Source organism: Eucalyptus grandis, chromosome 5 (assembly GCF_016545825.1).
Source record: "Eucalyptus grandis isolate ANBG69807.140 chromosome 5, ASM1654582v1, whole genome shotgun sequence".
NCBI classification, from domain to species: domain Eukaryota; kingdom Viridiplantae; phylum Streptophyta; class Magnoliopsida; order Myrtales; family Myrtaceae; genus Eucalyptus; species Eucalyptus grandis.
This window is the reverse complement of record NC_052616.1, coordinates 25,003,492-25,020,802: the sequence shown is the minus strand read 5'-3', so window position 1 is coordinate 25,020,802 and position 17,311 is coordinate 25,003,492. Positions and strand designations below refer to the sequence as shown.

Sequence of the window (17,311 nt, the reverse complement as noted above, 5' to 3'; positions counted from 1 at the left end):
GCCTGCTAAAAGCGTGTCAGATGAATAATCTTTGCCACAAATAGGTTTCATCGGAACTTGAAACAAAGTTATCCCAAAGGACAAAATTTCCTGTATCCAGGAGCTGCGCAATTGGATTCTGGAGGACCCCGGACCACTCCGAAGACCAAACCACACCATTCAATTGGTTGAGAACAACTAAATTACCCACACTGTTGAATGTGAGAATACCGTCGCAGTCCGCTAGCGGATTGTTTCTATTAGCAACCCACACAGTCATGTTAGGACTAAACTTGTACCATATACCCAAGTAGCTCATACTCGAATTGTGAGGAGTAAAGAATCCTAGCTCAAAGATTAGGTTTGACGAAACCAATGTTTCTCCATAACTGATGGAACTGTTCACGCCCAAAATATCGGTTGCAAGTGACAAACCGGTCAGGGGGACAATGATGAAAATGGACAATGTGATCTTTGCCATTGTTTGCAAATGTCCTCTTTTAAGTTCTAACCCCATCTTCATAAGCAAATCATTCTAAACTTACCCACAGCGTGAACACTATTAATACGGGTCTTCAAGATCTAAACATTTTTTATTTGCTTTCCGCTTTAAGATTTCTCAGCGGTTTCCATGCGTATTCCCTTGGTTCCGTTATTTACGCACCACTTTGTCTATGGGTTCTCTATTCTTAACCCTGACTCACGCACAACTTTTCACTTCAGCCACGTTGATACCTGTTGTGGAAAAATGCCAAAAGATGCACCAATTGAAGAATAAGTAACAAAGAATGAAAGGAAATTCGAAATTACACGAGACGCAAGATTTACGTGAAAAACCCAAAACTCGAAAAACTATGAAAGGAGAGAGGGGTTTCTATGCGTCCCAGTAGCATCACTTTCTAGTTCAAATGCAATATGAAAACAAATTTCAACTAATATGATAAGTCCCTAGAATGAATGACAAATAAGTCACACACGGTCCAAGCCAAAATTGGCATCCATAATCGATTCCGCTGCTTTATTCCGTTCTTCCAAATACATTAACCATGCAGATCTGTAGAAATAAGATCTCAAATTGCACCTAATAGCATTCAATTTAAAAGTACAAGATAGAGAAAAAGGGTGCTTTTATACATCATTCCATGAGATAACCGTCTGAGATACATGTTATTTACAAACTTGCTTTCACCTGCATGCATATATATGTACATCATTTACACTTCCTCAAAATACAAAAAGAACATTCGATCTCTCTCTCTCTCTCTCTCTCTCTCTCTCTCTCTCTCTCTCTCTCTCTCTCTCATCACCAAGTCCTCTACCACACCTAAATAGTTCATCCTCAACAAGAACTGTTCTAAACTTCAAACATGAAGGAGATGTCAGTTTCATGTACACGAACGTGAGCACAATAATTCGATTTGGTGCGAAGGAAACTTCAAAGAATTGAACTCCATTCCATTCCCCCGTTTGAAATACTTTGCTATGCACATCCACTTGGACTTGTTCACACTGAGGTAGACCGTGACTGTAAGTTAACCCAAAGAAATAGTCTCCAAGAGAAGGTCGTCCACGCTTTTCCACGCATTTAGATGTTGACCCATTTTCGAGTTCGACCCAAGCTTCATAGTGGCTAAAAGCATGTAAAACAGGTAACCAAAGCTTTGCCAAGAATAGGCTTTATTAGAACTGGAATTAGAATTATCCTAGAGAAAAAGATTTTCCAAATTAAGGAGTCGCACAACTGGATTCTAGAGTATCATAGACGACTTTGAAAACCAAACAACATCATTCGATTGGTTTAGAATAACTGGATTGCCCACATTGCTAAATGTGAAAACTCCGTCACGATCGGCTAGTGAGTTTTTTTTATTAGCAACCCACACAACTGTTTAAGGACTAAACTTGTATTATATACCCAAGTAGCTCATACTTGAGTTCCTAGGAATAAAGAATCCTAGTTCAAAGGTTACATCTAAAAAAACCAATGTTTCTCCAGAGCTCATGGACTGATTCATGCCCAAAGTATCAACTGGGCATGACAAACCGATCAAGGGGATGGGGATGAAAATGGATAACATGATATTTGCTGTTGTTTGCAAATGTCCTCTCCTAAGTTCTAAGTCTATCTTTAAATGTAAATGAGATAAGTTCACTAAGAGTCCTAAAACTTGTCACAAAAGTGTTATGGAGTTCTAAAACTTGCAAAAAATGTAATCAAGTCCTAAAACTTATCGGATTGATGCAATCAAGGCACTTCCATTTACACCGTCAACTTAACTAATGGAAATTGTTAACGTGGCATTTTTTAAATTTATTTCTCTGTCTTACATGGCATTATTATTATTTTATTCAATTATTATTATTATTTAAATTATTTTTAAAAACCCAAAAAGAAAATCTATTTTTTTATATAAAAAAAACTGAAAATAAAGAAAGGGAGGGGCAATTTGCTGGTGAGTTGCCGCCGCTGCCGCCGCCACCCATTGTTAGAAGGGCTAGCTAGGTCACTAGCCCCGAGTGAGGGTGGCTAGCCCTTGCTTGACCAAGGCTAGGCCTTGCTAGCCCTAGGTGAGGTTGGCGACCCTTGCCAAGCTTGGGCTTGGGCACCCAAATTTGGGTGATGCTAACGTTCGCTTAGGCTAACGACCATCGCCTAGCCTAGACAAGGCATTGTGGGCCCTAAGTGAGTGCCGACGAGGCTCACCCAAATTTAAGTAAGCCTGGTTTTCGCCTAGGGTTGGCGAGCCTTGCCAACCCTGACCAAGGCCTCGCCGGCTCTGAGCGAGGGTCGGCGACTATTGTTGGGCTCGGATGAGCATCAATGACGCTTTGCCCAAGGCAGGCGATGGTCGCAAGCCCCTAGGGAGGGCCGGTGGTTCCTAGATCTAGGCACGCAAGCCTAAGTTGAGTTTGATGATAGGTGGTGGTGATAGTAGTAGCAGCACCCCACTAGCCAACTATCCCTTCTACCCTCCCTTTATTTATTTATTATTAAATTTTAGATTTTCTTTTTTGGTTTTTTAACTAATTTAAATAATAACATTTGAATAAAAATAATTATAAAAAATCCCACGTAGGCGAGAGAAATTAATTTTAAAATGCCACGTCAATATTTTTTGTTAGTTAAGTTAACAATATTAACAAAATAACTTGATTACACTAATGTGAAAGTTTTAAGATTTGATTGTATTTTTTGCAAGTCTTATGACTCAATTGTACTTTCGTGATAAATTTTAAGTCTTCTCGTGAACTTATTCCAATGTAAATCATTCTAAACTTATCCACAACATGAACACAATTCAAACGAGTCCCCAAAGTAACATTTTTTATTGCTTTCCACTATAAGATTATACCAGTTTGGTGTATATTTCCTTGGTTCTCTATTCTTGACTACTTATATTTCTCCTTTTCCAAGTTCTCCATGTTCCACTTTATTTACTTTGTTTATAGCAGCAACTTTGCATTCCGATGAAAAGGCAGGAACCCTTACTCATGGACCACTTTTCACTTTGGCCTTGTTGATCATGTGCTTTTCCAGCTAAATCATGAGTTAATCCAACGTCAAATGAAATTCAGACACTCTGTCATGAACATAACATGTTTATGTCTATAGAAAACATTATTTCGGGTCAAGGATGACTCAGGATCAGCTATGAACTACATGAGAAGTTAACCCTAGAGTGACGTTTGGATGAACTTTCCTGGGGTTCGTTTTAACCCTTCAAATGGGTTTGACGGTATGGATAAAAAGGATTAAAAAAGCAGCAGCTGCCATCCTTGGAGGCTGTACCTATATAAAGTGATAAGATAGCAAAAAAGGAAAACATGAAAATTGATTTACAAGATTATATTTTTTATATTATAGTTTTGAAAATTGACTTCTCATCTGTGACAGACCATAGACCCCCTTTAAAGAAAAAATATTCGGGGGTTCGTTCTCACCATGTCATGCATGCATGGAGTGATGAGCATTTTTTTTTTTTTTTTGCTCCCACCACCCAATCACGGCTTGACACATACACACTGACATGGAATTAAACACAAAAACTAACTTCATTTCTCTCTCTCCCTCCACCATGACAGCCACCGCCCCACCGCTCCAATACAACCGTCGCCCCCGCTCAAGCCGCCGTAACCTCCATCCTCGAGTACTCCGCCTCGTGGCCGTCGCACCCAACGGCGAGTTTGCACCCTCCACCTTCGTTGCCGCAGAATTGCTATGCCCGACCAGATCTGAAGCCATGGCGAGACGAAGGCGAGCAGAGCTGAATAGTGACAGGCGACGCAGGTAGACGAAGCCGACGCACAAAGGAAGGAAAACCCGAAGGCAAACAGAGTACGATGAAGCTGAAGACCAGATTTGGAGGCATGGTTACGGCGGGAAGACGAGGCGAGCAGATTTGGCCGGTGGCCGAAGAGGAAGACGAACAGACGCATGGAGGAAGACGAAGCCGAAGACGAACAAAGGAAGACGACCGAGGGAATGACTCAGTTTGGACGAGCCTAAACGCGAGCAACCACGAAGGGGTGGCTCGACCATGGACGGCCAATGACTGCGAGCCGCGCGCGACTGAGATGGAGGCTCGGCCATGGACCATAGCTCCAGATGTCGCCTCGTTGGTCATGGACCAGCGACGTCACCGCCCAGATCTGGTTGGCTCCATCTTCCGGAGGCCGCCGTGACTCTGGCCAGAACTGTAGCAGCAAAGGGAGAGGGGAGGTTGTGAGGAAAAGAGAGAGAAAATTATATTTGTATTTTTTTTAATTCCAAATCAGTGTCCATGTGTCAAATTCTTAATTAAATATAATAAAATAACGCACTGCTGACGTGGCGCTTTGAAATCAGAATATTTCTCCACTTTTATAGTTCCATTTACGACGAATCCCGCGCAACAGTGCTTTAGCTGGCCTAGAGCTATCAGGGTATAAGAAGGGGCCTTTCTTTTACCTTCGGACCTTCGATCATTGTCCAAAACGGGGGACAAATTTTGTGGGATGCCCAGTTTAGGATGTTCATGTGATTTACCTGAACTATTTATGTTCTTTTAATATTGTACCTAGACTACATATAAGCCGTATTTTAAGAAAAGGTCCATGCCAACAATCTTAGAACATTTTTGTTGACTTTTCAATTTGACCTTGTACATGCCTCCATATAGCACGAGTATGGACCACAATGACTAAAAAAAAAGATGTGCACGCAATGCCACTGTGGCATCAATTAATACCTTCTTCATTTTTCTTTTTCCCTCTTTGGAATAGAAATTATTTTGTTTGGTTCTGTCTATTGGTTATAAAAATTTACCCTTGTACAAGCTAAAATTTATATTTTTTACTTGTCACTCGTAACATGTATGAAAGATGATAAGAAAAGATATAAGGTTAGAATCGCAATAAAATAAAACATAAAAGAGAATTTGTATTCCCTCTCTTACTAACTGTTCATAAGTTCACTTCACATGAGACCAATGAAGATGGCATGGCCTGCATGTGAGCTAGAACTTATTTAATGTGGAGTTTTGATTAACATATTCCGATATTAGATATGCATTAATAAGAGATTATCGGCCGTGGCTGATATTGACAATAGTGGTGATTGCTTGTTAGAATAATTGCGACCAATCATACTGCCATTTAGAAAGAAATCCTTGGCGACAACAACCACATTTTTCAAGATTTTTCAAGCTGACCATATCCGTTTATAAGACTTAGAGAGAGAGAGAGTTGGTACCAAGATTTCAAGATACGCTCTTGTTTTTAGAATCTTGATCTGCAAGTTTCATTTTAAAAAAAAAACATTTTTCAAGATTACTTTTATTTAGATTAGGATTTTTGATAAATATTGTTACTTTAGTTGAATTTCTTATTTAAAGGAGGCTGTCTTATCTTTTTCTCTCACTATCTACTTTAGCTAAAAACTGAAAAAGTGACTCTTTTTAACTGCCGCCCTCATGGAGGCCGCCGCCGGCCGATCGCCGCCGCGGCTGGCCGCCGATCGACTCCACGTGGCCGTCGGCGGCGACGTGCGGCGGAGCAAGTCGACCCTGTCGCGGGCGTTGCGCAATTTCGGCGGCGGCCTTCGCATCCCCGTGCGCAGCAGCCTCCCGAGGACGACGGCGATCGCGACCCTCGCGACCCATCTCGCAAGTTTCGGTTCAGGACCACAGCCGACGACTTCGTTCGTTCCGTCGTAGGTATACGTACAGCGCCGTACACTTTGTGTCGGTCTTGGGTGTCGTGGACATGGCGCGGCAGGACCACGCAACGTGAAAGTTCGCTACTTTAGCTTAGTAGGATGCTGACATGTGCGATGATTCTAAACTAAAAGGGCATGAGTGTCTGCTGTGTCAGCGATGGTGCTTCTTGTGAGAAATGGGTTTGGGTTTTCTCTGGCGTTTTTAGCTGATAAGCCGAATTCATCCGCTACAGATGGTTGGATATTGTAGAGAATTCTTTGTTTAATTCCGCGAGGAAGTGACTCCATGTGAGGTTGAACTAAGGGTTTTTGGTAATTTGTGGTCGAATGCGACTGTTGGCAGTTCCGGTGAGGTGATCCCGAATTAACAGTTTGTGAAAAGTACTTCCCTATTGCACCGTCTGAAGAAACATTTCTTACTTGTATGTATAAGCAATTGGACTTCATTATACTGTCGGCTGTCATGTAGTTTGCGAAAATAAGTTTGCGAAAATAACTGCCAGTCTGTGGGTAGGTGTGTGCTTGCATTTTTGGAAACTGCGGTATAGTCCAAATGCGATGCATTTGTGAAACGTTTGCATGCTGCGACGCTTTTCTTATTCTGAGGACAGATTAATTGTGGTGAGAACATGATATCATTAGGTGAAAGTTGGCATTAGCTTTAATTCTTCCGCTGTGCAAATATAGTAACAGCAATTTCTTTGGCTTGGCAAAATGTCCAGTGAATCAGTCAGATGGTTTTGGCGTCAGGAATTCTCAAGAATTTGCGAGGCAGGATACGTACAGGATGAGATGCTGGATGAGTACATTCATATTTGTAAGCACGCTGAGGCTCATTTTTTTCCCTGAATGATATACCTTCTGCCACATTTGCCATATGATCAGTTCATTGTTTCTTGACATTACTTTTTTTTTCTTTTTTTTTGGTCGGTTCTTGACATTACTGTTGAATATTCAATAATTTGTATTTGATTTCCCATTTCAGTGAGGTAGAGAATACAATGATAAACAGTGAAGTTTAGCATTATTTGGCATTTCGGATTGATATTTCATGTTAATTCGTCTAAATCAGATTTTCTCAACTTTGTTCCCAAAATTCAATACTCTCAGTTGTTCTGAATCAACTGAGTACAAAAGGGTGGTGGAAGTTAGAGATATTGCTCTTGTGTATGATTAGGTTTATGTCGAGCTGCATTTTGAGGTTTTAATTTGATAAGTGCACCCAGAAATCTATATGCTTATGTAACCTAACATCAGCCAATCATTTGAAAACTTTTCAAAGTTAATCTTTGACAGGCACGCTGGAGTTCAGTATCTGACTTATGTGTGCACACAAAATGTTTCCTTGCTGCAGGTTTCTGCAGAAAAAAGATATATCAAGATGCAAGATAAAGGGAAGGGGATAGCACAACTTGTTGGAGAGCATGCCACTGAGACACTAATTACGGGAGCAGGAGCACACAGGTGCTATTTTGTGTATGGTTTACTCATGACTTAATCTTTGTTTATTTAGCATAGACCTGAAGGCAAAAGAAAATGTGGCCTCTGGAGTTGATGAGCTACTTTGAGTCCTAGTCTTAGATTAATGACATCCACTTTGCTCAGAGATTGCATCATAAATGCATTGCAAAAGTCTTTTCTTGAGTCACATATATTATTATATTTGTTTTGAAGAGGTAAGCTAGTAGTTTGTCATGAATATGTTTCCTCATATCTTTTGCGTGGCAACTGGAGAGAGGTTATGGTAAAATTCAATAATTTTGAATGACGACTAATTCATTTGAGCTGTTATTTTGCTTTATAGGTCAGCATCTATTGACAACTGCAGTTTTTAACAAAGTCAGATACAACATTCTCATTTTTTTACCAAAAATCTTTGTTTGCTGATGTGCCTTTGGCATTGCAGTGGGATGGCACAACTTAAATCCACAAGTGCAAAATTTGTCAACCAGCAGGCCGATCCATCTTGTTATATTTTGTTCATCTGCAAGCGACAGCTGATTTATGTCAGGTAACACAACATGATCAAATTTTACTTTATGTTTCTCCATGTAGTCGATGACAAGCACAAACATGACAATTATCCCAAAACAAATTTTTGTTTTGTGTACTCATTCTCGGTACTTGTCCTGAGCAGGGACAGAGGTAACAAATTTAGCCAGTGCAAGTAGTAACTAGGACTATTATCTTCAAACATAGATGTATAGAACTTGAGTTCTTGGCTTCCACCATATTTGGAACAGCATGTAGAGAATTACAGAATAAGTCATCGAAGCATAAAAGATGCAACAAGTAGAATATAAGAAAAGTACTTTAATAAAACCAAATCGCGACCCATTTGAAACTTCTAACTCATTGATGCAGGAGCATGGGAGAATATTTTCTATTTTCTCGAGTTACTGCTCATGGTAACTATAGCAGATTATTAATTTTGGTCTTAGGAATCCCTTTAGGAATTTCTAAAGAGTTCTAGCACTACAAGGTTTACTCTCTTAGGCAGATGTCCTACGAATAAAAAGGATTTTATGCCAACTTGTTGGTCTTGAAGAGTTTCAGATTTGTCATTTTTCTAGATTGAGTAAACTTGTTTTTTTTTTTTTCAAAGAAAGACATTCTTTCTTTTCCTTGGCCTTGAAATCCAGAAGACAATCTTTTACATTGTTTGCTTCATTATGAATTTTTTCTGTATCAAGTACCTCGTTGGGGTTTTCCTTACATCAATTGTCATACCTATTCCCAAACTTTTAGGGTAAGTTTCAGTATGGTATCTTGAGTTTCCAGAGCTTATTTTCATATGCTGATGAGAGTTTATGCATATCTTTTCTGGAACCTACATCTGAATCCTTTTCAATGTAATCTCTTAAGCTCACTCTGTCCAAAATCATCACCTTCTTTTAGTGAAGGCCATCTCCATGTAGACACATAAAGGAGATTGCTGCTTAAGTTTCTTCTTCAACTTGTTATGCGTCAGACGCAACTTTGATGTTAGCTGATGTGGATTCTTGAAAAATTGTAGGGAAACAGATGTAAACAAGTTCAATACAGATGTTCCCCGATCATCAGTATCAGTGAATTCTGCTGTGGATTCTGGATTACAATACTTAAGAAGTTCTTCTATAGGTTCATCAGCTCTAATGAAGTTGAAGATGATATACCCATGGTTTGGATTGAGAGAGGGCAGAGGATCCATTATAAATCAGAATCAAGCTCTGTACGTTCTTATAAACCTTCCTATGAACTTTCTTGTGAACCCCCAACGCGATGTTGTGCTACAGTAGAACAACTTTCTGTACTTTCAAGTGGATCTATCACTTCAGTAAACTTGATAGTGTCATATACAACCGAACGCTGGGATTTCGAGTCATTCTTAGGGCCCCAAATTTCCTGACAGGAAGGAAGTAACGATGAACTCTTTGAACAACTTGACAGAGCGATGGCAGAGGCTACAAATGCAAAATGAGAGGCATATGAAGAGTGGATCCATCATCAAAAAGATTCCTTTGAACTTTGTTGTGAGCCTCCAATGCAATATTGTGCTACAGTGGAACAAATTTCTTTACTTTCAAGTGTATCTATCACTTGAGAAAATAGAAAGTTTTATATACAACTTAACACCAGGATTATGTGTCATTCCTGAGGCCCCAAATTTCCTGACAGGAAGGAAGTAATGATGAACTGTATGAACAACTTGACAGAGTAACGGCAGAGGCTGCAAATGCAAAACGAGAGGCATATGAAGAGCAGATCAACTGTCAAAAAGCTGAAAAATTGCAACTGATGCCACTTGCAGAGTAATGCCCTTGTCATTATTTTCTTACCATGTTTTGCATACATAATAGTAATGGATTCTGGAGTGTTGGAGATAGAAGCAGTGACAGCACGTGGATGAGAGACCAATTTAGTTATAGAATCTACCTCTTTTTTAGTTTTGTCACCTCCCATTAATGTCTGGACAAAATACTGTCAACTGTGCACTAGAAGATGCAGAAGTCTTGTAGACCAATCTAAAGAAGTTTCTTCATATGGAATTGAAAGATTTTAGAAGTTTGGTATTTCTAAAGTCTAAGCAGACTCTATTAGGTGGAAGTTGCTCTGTCCATTTTTTATGCAAGTGCTTGGGACAGCAGAGTCTTATAAGTTGATATTGGTAGGGACAGAATCTTGAGTATCTTATAAGTTTAATAAAATATTAAAATATCGTTGCCTATTTTCAGGTTAAAGCACTTGAGGAGGATCTAAGGCGGAGAAAGGGTCTTGAGGAACCACTAGCTAAAGAAAAGGAAGCACTTGAAATGACGAAGAACCAACTCGACGAGTCACAGAGGCTATTGGAGAATGCACTGGAGCATCTTACAAACCAAGCAAGTGAATCCTCAAGCGTAAATCAGCAGGACTTCCTTTCTGAATTTTCTTCCTCAGAGATAATGGAAGCTACCGACAGTTTCAATCCATCCTTGAAGATTGATGCGGGAGAGTATGGGAGCACTTATAAAGGCTTTCTTTGTCACATCCCAGTGACCATAAAGATGTTCTTTGAAGGATCCTCACAGTACCATCAAGAGGTTAGGTGATTGCAGTCTCAGCATATTTTGCTGGAAGAATAGTTGAAGTTATTTTGACAAATGATTAGAAGTATGCAGGCTTATATCACAGTCCATCAATCAAATAGGTAATCCAAAAGATAAGATTGGGAGGCTTTTTAAATTTTATTTCATTTTAGGCAAATAAAATACTTTTCATTCCATTCCAGAAGTTAGAGAGACAATAGACTCTTGAAATTTTTGAAGGTTCTAAGTGGAAAAATTTGTGGGTTTTGTCTCAGGTCCAAACAGCAAGTAAGCGAAGACATCCGAATTTGGTTAACCTCATTGGAGTCTGCACTGACGATTGGATGCTTATCTATGAGTATCTCCCTGGCGGTAGCCTTGAAGACCAACTCTGCTGCACAGGCAACGCTGAGCCTCTATCATGGCAAACTCGTGTGTGCATTTGTACAGAAACATGTGCTGCATTAATTTTTCTACATTACCACGGTGGCATAGCACATGGTGACCTGAAAGCAGGAAATATTCTTCTCAATGCCAACTTCATGCCGAAACTAATAAAATCTGGACTCTCCCACGAGCCAACGGCGGGGGAACGATCTTTTGGCTCGGATGTTTATTCATTTGGTCTTATAATATTGCAGTTATTGATTGGGAAATCGGCCTTGAAACTAAAAGAGATGGTGCATGACTCATTTATTCTAGAGAACTTGAAGGGCATAATGGATTTTACAGCAGGGCACTGGCCACTTGAGCAAGCCAGAGAGCTGGCTCACATGGCATTGAGGTGCTGTGACATAAATCGCAGCAACCGGCCCGATCTCAAGTTCGAAGTGTGGCCGGTGCTCGAGCATATGCGAATTCTTAGTGAAGGTTCATCATCCAATTCGTCAGGTCCTAAAGAGCCTAGTGAACCTCCTCCATATTTCATTTGTCCAATCAACCAGGTAAGTTTGCTTATTGTTTCCGTCTTACAATTTTTATCACTGTTTAATCTTTGGCTATTCATACGCCGGCATGATTATGTTCATCTACTTTGAAATGGTTATACACCTCATAGGCATTTTATTTTAGGAAATTATGCAAAATCCCCATGTAGCAGCAGATGGTTTCACCTATGAGGCAGATGCAATAAGGTGTTGGTTTTCTAGTGGCCACAATACTTCACCTATGACGAATCTCCGGCTTGCGAACCTTGATCTCCTCCCGAATATGAGTCTGCGATCTGCTATTCAAGATTGGTTGCAAGACCATTGATCCCTAAAATCAATGTCCAATTCACACTAACTGTGAACCTGACAAGGATGGTCCAGCTTTTCTTTCCGAGCTATGGACTGCGCAGAGATTGCAGACTTCGCTCTGGCACTGAAATATATCATCACCCATAATTCTTCAGTTCGTTGGTCTGGGATATTGTTATGCATGATGTTTTTGGTTGAATTTACATCTGTACAAAACCATGAACGGATTTTTAGGCTTGCATGTGCCATAAAAATTTACTGCAAAACTGCACGGCCACGGCTCTGGGTCGGTTAGGTCGAGCCTGGGATAAGAGTGTTTATTTGATAAGTTTAAAAGTGAATTAAAGATTAAAAGTGTTAATTACGCAGATATTTTAGTAAATTCATAGGTAAATATTATTATTTTTACAGTATAGTTGATAGAACTTCATTTATCTTTTTCATGATGCGGCTTATTCTCGAATTTTTACTTGGTTGGTATCTGACACTTCTTAAAGCGATTAAATTTATGACATCCTATTAATTTCCTTTTTCTTTGTTGCTGATCTAATTCTTTCTTCACACTGTGAGTGGCTCTAGCCCTAATACATTTTCTTTTCTAAACCTCTCTTTTATTTTATTTTTTTCCGTTTTGTGTTTGTTTTAACTTTACACGACAATCCATACTAACCTGTTGCGACAAGCCAAAACGATGTGACGTTGCATTGGCCTAACCATCAACTGATCTATATGATCCCTTTGGACTCTGCAAAAAATTGAGGGTGTTACCGTCACGATCGAATGCCACGTGGCGGCTGGAAATATCAGGGCTCGTGCCCAAATGCACCAGAACGGTATCTTCAAGCCATTTCGGGAGAGGGACCACGTGATGCCCGTGGAGTGCCTGCGTTTTTTATTATGCGGAACATATTTATGTCGGGGAGTAAAGTATATTAGGGACAAAAGAGAGAAGCAAGCCATAATTTAAACAACAAGCTACTCATATATTAGGTCTCTATAAATTTGAGAAGGTCTTTAAAATGTTCAAAGGAGAAGAAATTGGGGAAGAAGCCTCGAGAGGTGGGACTCCCCAATGTTACCTCCCATATTCTCTCTTGGATTGGGAAGAAAAAAGATCAATCTTCCCCCATTTATGGGGGAGGCCCCTTTCATTTTTTTGTACCTTGGTATTTCATGGGGATGAGACGTCGCAGGAATCTAGGGTGGGATCCTTGCCCCTCCACGAGGGAGGAGTTGTGACGGAGAGCCCTGTGAGAAATACCCATTTTCAATCCGAAGGGAATTCCATTGAAATGGGAAGTAGTTTAAGGACATACTCAGGTCCTAAGCTACTCATATATTAGGTCTCTATAGATTTGAGCAGGTCTTTAAAATGTTCAAAGGAGAAGAAATTGGGGAAGAAGCCTCGAGAGGTGGGACTCCCCAATGTTACCTCCCATATTCTCTCCTAGATCAGGAAGAAAAAAAGATCAATCCAGGAATGGAGGGAGCCTTCGGTGGTTAAGATTGACGCCATACCATCTCCTCGAAAATGGCTACCATGAGGTAGGATAGTATAGTTGTCATCCACGTTGGGGGTGAGAAGGTGGAACCTGAAAGGGTTCTTGTTAGGTCGGCCGGGCTTCGCACAGGTCTGTCAACCAACAGGTCAACCTAGTACCGTTGTCCTTTGGTTGATGGACCTAGTACCGCAGGTGATTCCTACGGAGTGTTTGCGTATTTTATTACTAGGAACGTACTCCTATTGTGGAGTAAAGTATATTAGGGAAAAAAAGAAAGGAGAAGTAAACCATACTTTAAACAACAAATGATCTACTCATATATTAGATCTCTTACAATGTTTTTTACTTTACGTTTTAATTGAATCGTAAATTACATAGGATTTTTTTTTTAATTATACTATCTTAAATCACTTTCAAAACATGATATAATATTTTTTAGTCTTTGCTATGTGGGTAAAATTGTGCCAAAAGTTTCTAAATTCTAAAAGACTGATGAAGTAAGCCTCGCAAGGAATATTATGGTCTATTCAAAGTGATAACGGTTGTCTGTAGTTAAAAAAAAAAAAAAAGGAGTGGAAAGAAGGCAATCCTTATAAAATAATTAATGTAATATTCATTACTTGATTAAACATTTTAACTAGCAAAATGAGAACCACAAATATTGCTTATAAAATCTATCTCAAGACTATATTCATTGAAACAAAACCCTCAATAAAATATTTATTAATGAATTAAAAGTTGAAATTGGCCAAATGAAGACTTCACGCATATTACATAAATTATGACGAATTCAACAAATTTGACTATATAGAGTGTCATTCTTTTATTTTAAATTCCATCTTAAATAGGACTTATGAAAATATTAAAGTAAAAATTTAATTAGTCAAAAATACAAATATAAATTTTAAAACCATTTCCATATAAATACAAGGGAAAATTCTAAACAAGAGTCTAAAGTACTCTCGTTTTCTCAAAGAAAGGTATGAAATGGACATTATTCATATCAATCCCAAAGAAGGGCTTAAAGTGATTATAATCATTTCAAATAAGGGCCTAGCCAATCAACAAAATATCCTGGCTAATTAGGGATATTTTCGTGCAAACACAAGTTAATTTTAAACTAAATTATATTAAAAAAATTTAAAAATAAAACTAAAATAAAGAAAGGAAAAACTCATGCAACCCCATGGTCGGTGTGGGAAAGGGTTGCCACCCTCTCTCACTTTAGGCCCTCGCCTCTGGTCGGCGAGTGTCGTTGGCCCTCGCACATGCATAAGCAACCGTGCTGACCTTTGCCGTTGACCCACTAGTAATGGGGCGACCACCACAGGAGGGAGGTGCTCCCTCTTGCCTGTGTTTTCCTTTATTTTAATTTTTTTTTTGTGTTTTTATGAAGAAAACAGAAAAAATAAAAGAAAAAAAGGAAAAAATAAAAATTATAAAAGATGAAATTGCCCTTCATAGCTAGTGAATTCAAGCCATTTTTTTTAGACTAATATGTGGACTTCATGCCTTTATTTGAAACAATATATATTTCAAGTACTTATTTAAGAAGATGAGGGCACTTTGGGCTTTTATTTGAAACAATATCCACTTCAAGTCCTTATTAGAGAAAATGATGGCACTTCATGCCATTATTAGGAATTTTCCCTAAATACATGTATGTATTCCCTAAATTTAATCATTCTTTGATTATGATGGTAAGATTTTCCAGGTGGAAATTTTGATGAGCGCTATAGATGTTACTCATTGGACTAAGAGAATCAGACTTTAAATCTTGAAGAAGTTCATATCCTTGATATTTGATACTCGGAAATATTGATCTAGAGAGTAATTTTCATGAAACGGCCAGGAATTGGGTGGATTCTTTGCTAAAATTATAAGATCTATCCAAGAAGGAAAATATATCAAATCAAATATTTCTAAGTGGAATATAGCAAGACTTGAATAAATCAACCTACAAGAGGCAAAATATTCTTTCCAAGTGAAACACTTTTCTTATGGAAACTCTATTTGCTATATGGGCAATAGAATCATTGAAAGACTTCAATCTCGGCAACCTTGAAGTAATTAGATTGGATAATGTGCAACGGTCAACTTGGACAATGAGGATTATAAAAGAAGGTCGAGATGCTGAAATGTCATATGAAACTAAAATTATGAAATTTATCATTTCTAAGTCTTGAGTGATTTTCAATCATATACATTTATTTCTATGAGTTATACTTTGTAATCTCTTAGGTTGCCTTTAGCGGTTAGGATAAGATTAATTTATCATATCCTATGTTTGATACCTACTTAAGATAAAATTATTTTATGGGGGAGGTGGGATAGAGGCGGATATGATTTCTAATATTCATAATAAGTTTTTCTCAAATAACAAATTTGTTAAATTAACAAATTAAAATTATATTTCAATATAAATAATATTTGAATTCTAATATAAGAATTTCAATATAAAAAAATTAGTTTTTAATTTAATCGTATTTTTATTTATATTTGAATTTAATTCTATCTTATAATATAAATTTGATATATAAATATATATTTATTAGGTTTTTAGTATTTAAGTATTTTAGGTATATTAGTATAATTTTCTCTTTAGTAAAATTTTATTAGAGAATGATGGAAGGGGAAGAAAGAAATAAAAAAGAAATTAATTAAAAAAGAAAGGAAAATAAAATAAAAATAAAGTAGGCAAGAATGTTGCGAGAGATTTTTACCATCTCCATTGTACAACTTGTGATTCATATAGGTGTTTATACCAAATAATATTGATATAATATATAATATTGTGTGAATATATTTGACTTTATTATTAAAATTACCAAACAATGGATATGATATAAAAAAATCCCATGGATTTCATATCTTATCATATTGTCTTATCTTGGTTATAAATTCAGATAACAAAACGTAGCCTAAGAGGTTCAGAGTATGTGAGGAATTATTCACATGAGGTTGAGTATTCGTTACTTAGATCTTATAGCCTCTAATAGATTCATCTAGTGGAATCCAACCGATTAGCTGTTAGTGCGAGGGAGTAGATGTAGGTTTACAAAAGCTTAACTACAATAATCGTTTATGTGCAATTTTCTATGACTTAATCTATTTATTTTACTTGTGATAGAGTTAATTGCACATAAGTAAGAGCTGGCAATTACTCGGGTTGTTTACTTATGATAGAGTTAATTGCACACCAGTAAAATCCAACAATTACTTAGGTTGTCGTCAGCCAATGTTTTGTTGCAATAATATTTTAAATTTATTTTATTTTGTATTATCACCTATTCATCAATCTGTAAGTGATCCATCTAGCCCTAACAGCTATTGCCTATATGTTTGCATAATGCACCTAATTGTAGGTTGTATATAATTTTTGCAGATTTCCTCGGTGTATGTTGAAAAGACATACATATGCGATGTTAATTTCGGACTTTGAACTAACTTAGTTTTTATGTTGAAAAGAAATATTATCCACACTTTTAAATTTATCAAAAAATCAATTCAATCATATTGCTTTGACCAAATAAAATCATCTTACAATGTATTTAAAAATTGATAGTTATATCTTACTTTATATCAGTTAAAACGAAGAAATTCAATCCACGGGAATAAAAAGTGATTTGGGAAGATACTGTTTTCCTTCCTTATTTGGACATTGGCATCTTGGTTGAGATGCAAGCGCTAGCATTGCCCAGTAAAAGTGGAATGACATTTAAAGAGCGACCAATTCGTCCTCTCAAGACAATACTGTAGCAGATCTGTAGAACGCATTTTCCATGTTCATAAGCCAAACACAATTTATCAAATAATCTCTAGTTGTTGATAAGACAAAGCCAAACACAA

At 37.9% G+C, this 17,311-nt stretch overlaps 2 protein-coding genes across 3 annotated transcripts; both read left to right on the top strand.

Annotated features, from left to right (window-relative positions):
- The first annotated feature begins 5,873 nt into the window (after positions 1 to 5,873).
- LOC104444619 (putative U-box domain-containing protein 55) lies at positions 5,874 to 10,547 on the top strand. 2 transcript variants are annotated; one of them, XM_039312676.1, is made up of 8 exons: positions 5,874 to 6,122; positions 6,898 to 6,992; positions 7,530 to 7,639; positions 8,082 to 8,186; positions 9,192 to 9,386; positions 9,567 to 9,687; positions 9,833 to 9,966; positions 10,390 to 10,547. In XM_039312676.1, exons 2-8 carry the CDS (start codon positions 6,963 to 6,965, stop codon positions 10,412 to 10,414), a joined length of 720 nt encoding a protein of 239 aa, XP_039168610.1. In that variant the 5' UTR covers positions 5,874 to 6,122; positions 6,898 to 6,962; the 3' UTR covers positions 10,415 to 10,547. The 2 variants fall into 2 exon arrangements, with proteins under 2 accessions (XP_039168610.1, XP_039168609.1); XM_039312675.1 differs by having other exon boundaries at positions 7,530 to 7,651.
- Positions 10,548 to 10,597: 50 nt separating this feature from the next.
- Positions 10,598 to 12,337, top strand: LOC120293424 (U-box domain-containing protein 33-like). The gene is made up of 3 exons (XM_039312674.1): positions 10,598 to 10,844; positions 10,998 to 11,666; positions 11,794 to 12,337. Exons 2-3 carry the CDS (start codon positions 11,067 to 11,069, stop codon positions 11,974 to 11,976), a joined length of 783 nt encoding a protein of 260 aa, XP_039168608.1. The 5' UTR covers positions 10,598 to 10,844; positions 10,998 to 11,066; the 3' UTR covers positions 11,977 to 12,337.
- Positions 12,338 to 17,311: the final 4,974 nt, after the last annotated feature.

Coding starts and splice junctions, on each gene's coding strand:
- LOC120293424 (XM_039312674.1), top strand. CDS start 11,067: ATGCTTATCTATGAGTATCTCCCTGGCGGTAGCCTTGAAGACCAACTC. Junction 11,667..11,793: donor TCATTTGTCCAATCAACCAG/GTAAGTTTGCTT, acceptor ATTTTATTTTAG/GAAATTATGCAAAATCCCCA.
- LOC104444619 (XM_039312675.1), top strand. CDS start 6,963: ATGAGATGCTGGATGAGTACATTCATATTT. Junction 7,652..8,081: donor GCACACAGGTGCTATTTTGT/GTATGGTTTACT, acceptor TTGGCATTGCAG/TGGGATGGCACAACTTAAAT. Junction 9,967..10,389: donor CAACTGATGCCACTTGCAGA/GTAATGCCCTTG, acceptor GCCTATTTTCAG/GTTAAAGCACTTGAGGAGGA.